We start from the raw sequence: 6,941 nt of genomic DNA, 5'->3' as shown, positions 1-6,941 counted from the left end.
TCCAACTTAATTATATTATTATGTAAAGGTTTGGTTGTAAAATATTAAAGTTAACCTAAATTAATTTCTTAGTAAATAATCTCATCTTATTCACACATTAGTGATTGTAATTTATTCATACGGGCTATGGGGATAAACTTTTGACTTCCCCATTTACACTTTCAGATAATGGTTAGAGGATTGTCTTAGGTAATTTCACATTTGTTAAATCATTAAATAAATTTTCACCATAACACAGACTTTAGAATTCAAAAAACTACATAAAATACCTTAGATATATAAACTTAGACCAAATAACTTTGTATCTCAAACATATACCTATAAAATGAACTTTTTAACATTTTATTTCAACTCACTGCCCTAAACAACTCTTTAGGATTAATAATTAAGTATATAACAAAATCTAAACGATCAAAAATAGATTTTGAGAGTTGAATTTAAACTTTGAATACATCTCTAAAATTTTTATGTCTTGAATCACATCATCAAAACAGTTTTCGAAAATGAAATCTAAATGAGGTTGATAACATAAAATAAAATCTAAATTGTTTAGCAAAATCCACCTTAAATTCACAATAAATAAATGGGGATGGGTATGTAAAGCACTAGCAATTGGAATCGAGTTCGAGGATTCACGGGCTAAGTCAAATTTAGCGGGCGGTGGCCATTGGCCAGCTTGCTTTCAGTCTCGAACAGCTTGTTTCAGATGCGATCTAGGGTTAAATGAAATAAAACACATAAAAATTGGACAAATTCTTTGAAAATGGAACTGGAATGAAAAAAGAAAAAGAGAGAAAAATAACTATTTTCCCCAGAGTTCATTTGTCGATTCTGTTTCGAGACGCTCCAGAATTATCACAACTATGAATTTCAGATACAGTAACAGAAAACTTAAAAATAAATGACATTCTATAAAAAGCAAGAAACTTTTACAAATTTGTGGGCCGATGATAATAATTTCGAGCAAACTTCATGAAATTGTGAAAAGGATAAATATTTTTCAATATGCAATAAAAGATTTTAGCTAATTTACCGAAGCGACTGACTCTCGAGTCCATTTCCTCAGACCCCACACTCCAAAATCTAGACCATGTGCATCCTCCATTAGTGCTCCTAAACCATTTTCTCTTTATGACCCCCTCGTCATTCATATTCTTATCGCCGTCGATGCCCATCTCCGACCCAAGGTATGAATCTGTCTTCAAGCCTTTTCTATCAAGATAATTAGCTTTGATGGAGGATTTGGTGGATGATGATAAAGTAGCAATCATTTAAGGGTTGTGTAGTGGTTTTGATTAATGGAGTGTGAGCTTTGGTGGAGGGGTTGCTGCAACTTGAAAAGGGGTAGTTCAGGTGAGATTTAGAAGAAGAAAATCCAAGAGGGGGCGCTTTGGTTTTGTGTAGGATTAGAGAACACGGTTTTCTTTTGCTTCTTCATTTCAAATATGCGTAGTTTTACATTTTGTTCTTTCAAATTCTCTTACTATACGAGTTTACATACAAGCCCGTTTCACTGCGTCCTCGGTTTGTCGTTATAAGCATTAATTTTTTTTTTTTTTTTTTAAAATTTATTTTGAATTTATGGGCACAGGCATATTTATATCCATCGGTAAAGAGAGGAAAGGATTTGATTTTGTCTCCCTTCCCCACCTGAAATCCTGCTGCTTATCAGACCATCTAAAATGGAGTTTGCCAGTTTTGAACTGTTGTGTTGAATGCTGCAGAAGAGACTGCAAGCAAGAGGCTGCAAATTTAGCTCTTGTTGTTTGATGGTGATAATGTGATATCCTAACTAAAATCAACATTAGGTGGTGGCAGAGATCATGGTTCCACAGCGCCACCACAACAGCAACGATGGCGTTTCTCAAAGGGTCAACAGCCCGCGGTTCTCGGGACCTATAACTCGTCGTGCACACTCCTTCAAGCGTAACAACAACAGCACTGACACTCATGGTAGCACTAATTCAAACATTCTCAACAATAATGGGCTTAGTAGCCACCATGAGATTGATCTTCCTGTGAACTCACCCAGATCAGAAGCTTTCAGAAGCACGGTTCAAGTGGATGGCTTTGAATCTGCTTTGGAACGGAAGACAGCTCCACATATTAGCCAGAGAATCCATGGGGGTGTTGCTGCTAAAAGTTTGTTAAATCCTGGTTTTGTTTCTCTGGACTTCAGGCTAAGGGAAAAAAGGAAATTGGGGCATTTGATGTTCATGATGTTCTGTGGTCTCTGCTTGTTTCTGGGTATCCTGAAGATCTGCATGAATGGTTGGTTTGGATCTGTCATTGAGACCAAGGAATCACAACAGGTTGATGAAAATATATAGTATTGACTTGTATACCTTTATGAACAAGCCTTCATTTTCATTTGGTGTTGAGGGATATAACATTCGATAAACATAAAATTCGGTTGATCAAGTATCTTTAAACTGATGGTTCTTTTGTTACAACTCTCTTTACCCTTTGCATTTTTCTGTTTACTATACTTGATCCATAAATCTTCTTACTTAAACATTTCATCCTTTATATAGGATACACCTGACTCTATCACTAGTCAAAATCAAGTGGATCAAAATTCTCATAATCTTAGACACAGGGAAGGGGAGACTAGTTTTGAGCGAACTCTGATGATGGAATCAGGTGTAGTTGGTAGTCAAAATGGCATGCAGGTAAGTGATAAACCTGAGATTGAAAAGTTTTATGATTCGCCCATTAACTACCATATGATTCTTTTGGATGAGTACTGAAATATTTCTTACTCTATCAAACTGATTGAAGCATTCAGAAATTTGGATGAAACCTGACAGCAAGAATTTTGCTCCTTGTATTGATGAGGGAAGGCACCAAAAAAGTATGTTATACTTATCTTACAAATAGTTGCAGTCCATCTTCATTGGTATGTGTAGATAGTGTTTCTAAATTTAGGTTTTAAGTTCACAAACTTCCTTTTTCTGTTTATACAGAGCTTGATGCAAAGATAAACGGATACATTCTTGTAAATGCGAACGGTGGCTTGAATCAGATGAGATTTGGGGTCTAGCTATTCTGCTTTCTATTGTCACAGGCTATTTTAGAAACCGACTATTTTCTGATATCTCGAAGCTTATTTGGTGTAGATCTGTGATATGGTTGTCATTGCAAAGGTTATGAAAGCCGCACTCGCCCTTCCTTCGCTTGATCATAAATCCTACTGGGCAGATGAAAGGTTTTATTGCATTGAATACTTCTGTTCCAATTTTCACTCCCAAATGGAGTTTGTATCTTTGAGAATTTGTCTCTTCATTTATTTAATGATTTTTTTTTTCTGGTTAAAAAAAGTACTTGATGTCAATATATTATAGCTGATTTGTTAACCGTGTCTGTAGTGGCTTTAAAGATCTCTTCAATTGGCAACACTTTCTCGAGACTCTGGAGGATGATGTTCATATAGTAGAGACACTACCACCTGCCTATGCCGAATTAGTGCCTTTCAACAAAACACCAATTTCTTGGTCCAAGGTCATCATTCATATTCGATTGAGTCATGTTTGAAGGATCTAACTATTTTGTTTGCTGTCAATACATTAAGAAGATCAAAACTTCGTGTGTCTTTTTATGTGGAATGTTCTACAAAGAGATTCTTGCTCTCTTCTTTGTGATATGTTTCGTTCAGTGGAACGTAACTTAATCCAATTTTAATAATTTGAATTGTTGACTGTTCATTTAACAATACTCTTTAATTTCATGCAGACTGGTTACTATAAAGCAGAGGTCCTCCCACTGCTGAAGCAGCACAAGGTGATGTATTTTACACACACGGATTCCCGGTTGGCTAACAATGGTCTCTCAAGTTCTATACAGAAGTTGAGATGTCGTGTCAATTTCCAAGCATTAAAATATTCAGCTCCAATTGAAGAACTGGGGAACGCCTTGGTCTCTAGAATGCGACAGAATGGAAGCCTTTACATTGCTCTTCATTTGCGGCAAGTTTTTTGTTTGATAGCCTTCCAAAACTTGGGGATGCGTTTATATTTTTTCCTTGAACATCTACCTTTCTCCTTTTCTTTGTTTGCTACTAAACAAGATTATAAAATGATGCCATGGTCTTGTTATAGGTATGAGAAGGATATGCTTGCATTTACAGGCTGCAGTCATAACTTGACAACAGCGGAAGATGATGAGCTGGTTAGAATGCGTTATGAAGTTGCCCATTGGAAAGAGAAGGAAATTAACGGGACAGAGAGAAGGTTGCTTGGTGGCTGTCCGCTGACCCCAAGGGAGACTTCTCTTTTGCTCAGAGGGTTGGGTTTTCCATCCAGCACCAGAATATACTTGGTAGCTGGTGAGGCTTATGGAAATGGAAGTATGCAATATCTTAAGGATGAGTTCCCCAATATATATTCCCATTCTACACTCACCACAGAAGAAGAGTTGAATCCTTTCAAGAATCACCAGAACATGTTGGCTGGCATCGACTACGTTGTTGCCCTTCAAAGTGATGTTTTCCTTTATACGTACGATGGAAATATGGCAAAGGCAATTCAAGGTCACAGGCGTTTTGAGGGCTTCAAGAAGACCATAAGTCCAGACAAGTAATCATCAAAATCTTCTTTTGACTTTAAATCTAACAACTCTTCAACTCCATCTGTCTTGATTGTTTAATACCTATTCATTTCCTTCACAACGCCTGATAATTTTTGTAATGTTGTTGGTGCAGGGCAAATTTCGTTAAACTTATTGATGAACTTGATGAAGGAAAGATATCATGGAAAAAATTCAGTTTGGAAGTGAAAGCACTTCATAAAAATCGGGCAGGGGCTCCATATCTTAGAGAAGCTGGAGAAATCCCAAAGTTGGAGGAGAGTTTTTATGCAAATCCCCTTCCAGGATGCATTTGTGATAAAACCAAAGAAAAGTAGGGGTCAAAGAATTGACTTATATTCTCTTGAGCTTCTTCGGCTGCACAAGAAGAGGTTTAAAAGGTTTTATCATATATTTGGGCATGTCCCTGCCAACATTGACGATCGTGAACGTTCAAATTCAAGAAAGCTCACTGGTTAGAGAATATTTCATATACGTGGAGAGGCCCTCCATCAGTCTGATTGAATTGAATTTGTTGTTGTAATGATTGTTGATTATACCATAGAAACCCAACCAATTTTACCATGTAACCAACCTACTCCCCAAGGGGGCAATACAGATACTGAATCAACTGCATTATAATTCACAAATACAAAACTATGATACCATATTCTCAATAAACTTCCGTTTTGCTTCCACTCTGATATCTTCCGTCGATTGTGATTACTATGGTTTAGATGGATTTGGTTCAATGTTGTTGACTGCAAAGACGCGTTTTACCTTTTGTGCTAGTCTCTGACATTGTAGCTAAATTCTTATTTGCTATTGATCTGGAAGAATGAGACATGAACACATAAGCCCATGAGTCATGAAACCGTGTAGCTGAAAAACACTCTGTTGAGTGACAATAGTATATTCATCATACGGGAATCATCGAAGCCAGTATTTTGCTGTATAGAAACGATGTAAAACTAAAGCAGAGCCATTGAGGAATTAGGACGTAAAGCAAGTACTGATATGCGATGTCTCCTTCAAACTGAGAGTCCTATTAAGATGCAAGTAGTTGTGTGGTTGAAGGGGTGAGTTGATTACATTGTTGTGGTCAATGAGCAAAATTGACGGAATATAGAAGTACTTCTCACATGGAAATAAAATTTCAATGTTATTTTCTTGTTCTCGAATGATTCTCGATTTGAATTAGTAAATATACGAAAAATGCCCAAATATCTGACTCTCTACTGGTTTTCTTTGAGTTGTTTTTAAGGGGTGAATCTAGATACTTACTTTTATCATCAAAACAAACAAACCAGAAATGTGAATAACCGGAATTAGAGGGTATATCTTTGTAGCATTCAACAAAACCAACCTCAGTTCTTCTAGAGTGGTGCCTTTCCTTTTTTTCCTTTCACTTTGAAGAAATAGCTTCTTGGTTTCTGCAATGTTCACCAGGAATATGTAAAAGAAATGACAAGTTGAGAGTGGGAGAACGAACAGATAAGTTAAGGTGTGTGTGTCGTCTGTATGTCCCATGGATGGAATGGAAGCCCAGACCAGCCAACCAATATCCCTATTTCCTCTTTTGTTTCTTTGGGTTGGAGGGTGGTGTTGTGTAGTGCAGTGTCCAACATCTGAGGCAAAGATGTCGGCAAACCCCAACCCACAGTAATTACACTTACTCTTTTTTTTTAGGAATAAGAGTCTGCTTGAAATGACATTTTAGTATTAAATAAGTTACAAACCTGGGGCCCAATTCATGAAGCTGTAAAACTTTTGTCTTGAAACCTTTCACTTCTCACAATCTAAATGGAAACTTCCGTTGGACCAAGTTGGTAAACCAGAACCATCTATTTCTAATCTGACGAGACGTATTTGATAATGGAATGCAAGAAGAATAAAGGGTGAAAAGGGAGACTGAAATAAAGTGTGGCTTTTGACTTGCATGTGAATCTGGTAAGTTTGGCTTCAAATCTTTCATAGCAGTAGCAAGCAGCAAGAAACTGGGAATCCACTGTGTTTCATATCAAACATCTTTTGCTTGCAAAGGGATACTAAATAAAGCAGAGCCACCAATTATTCCGAAAATAGATGCGTCTCAACAGTCGAAAGTCAGTCACATATTGGAAACGGGACTGCCCTTTCGAAGGACATGTGCGCATGCTTTGCAATAATGATGGTTTCATGCCCGTCATCATTGTTTTTCTATGGCAGAACCCCAATTTCACCCACCTCAAAAAGTTCCATTTTCTTTTCCTTTTGTTTCAAGCCAAAGCTGCAGGGTTCTCCAATGGCTCTCGCCTCTCCTAATCCTGGCGCCCATGACCATAACTAAGGGAGTTTCAAAGCATTCTCTCCCAAACCGACCATCCTTAATATATATG

The 6,941-nt window shown here is 37.2% G+C and overlaps 1 protein-coding gene across 2 annotated transcripts; it reads left to right on the top strand.

Moving 5' to 3' along the window:
- The first annotated feature begins 1,028 nt into the window (after window positions 1–1,028).
- LOC120079972 (O-fucosyltransferase 35) lies at window positions 1,029–5,261 on the top strand. 2 transcript variants are annotated; one of them, XM_039034466.1, is made up of 10 exons: window positions 1,029–1,187; window positions 1,592–2,312; window positions 2,535–2,672; window positions 2,782–2,854; window positions 2,967–3,037; window positions 3,120–3,208; window positions 3,369–3,501; window positions 3,733–3,965; window positions 4,098–4,574; window positions 4,700–5,261. In XM_039034466.1, exons 2-10 carry the CDS (start codon window positions 1,824–1,826, stop codon window positions 4,899–4,901), a joined length of 1,905 nt encoding a protein of 634 aa, XP_038890394.1. In that variant the 5' UTR covers window positions 1,029–1,187; window positions 1,592–1,823; the 3' UTR covers window positions 4,902–5,261. The 2 variants fall into 2 exon arrangements, with proteins under 2 accessions (XP_038890394.1, XP_038890395.1); XM_039034467.1 differs by lacking the exon at window positions 1,029–1,187 and adding an exon at window positions 1,211–1,353.
- The last annotated feature ends 1,680 nt before the right edge of the window (window positions 5,262–6,941 follow it).

This window comes from Benincasa hispida, chromosome 6 (genome assembly GCF_009727055.1).
Source record: "Benincasa hispida cultivar B227 chromosome 6, ASM972705v1, whole genome shotgun sequence".
NCBI classification, from domain to species: Eukaryota; Viridiplantae; Streptophyta; class Magnoliopsida; order Cucurbitales; family Cucurbitaceae; genus Benincasa; species Benincasa hispida.
The sequence above is the reverse complement of the archived record's forward strand: the minus strand, read 5'-3'. Positions and strand labels throughout refer to the sequence as shown.

Coding starts and splice junctions, on each gene's coding strand:
- LOC120079972 (XM_039034466.1), top strand. CDS start 1,824: ATGGTTCCACAGCGCCACCACAACAGCAACGATGGCGTTTCTCAAAGG. Junction 2,855..2,966: donor TGAGGGAAGGCACCAAAAAA/GTATGTTATACT, acceptor CTGTTTATACAG/AGCTTGATGCAAAGATAAAC. Junction 3,038..3,119: donor TGAATCAGATGAGATTTGGG/GTCTAGCTATTC, acceptor TATTTGGTGTAG/ATCTGTGATATGGTTGTCAT.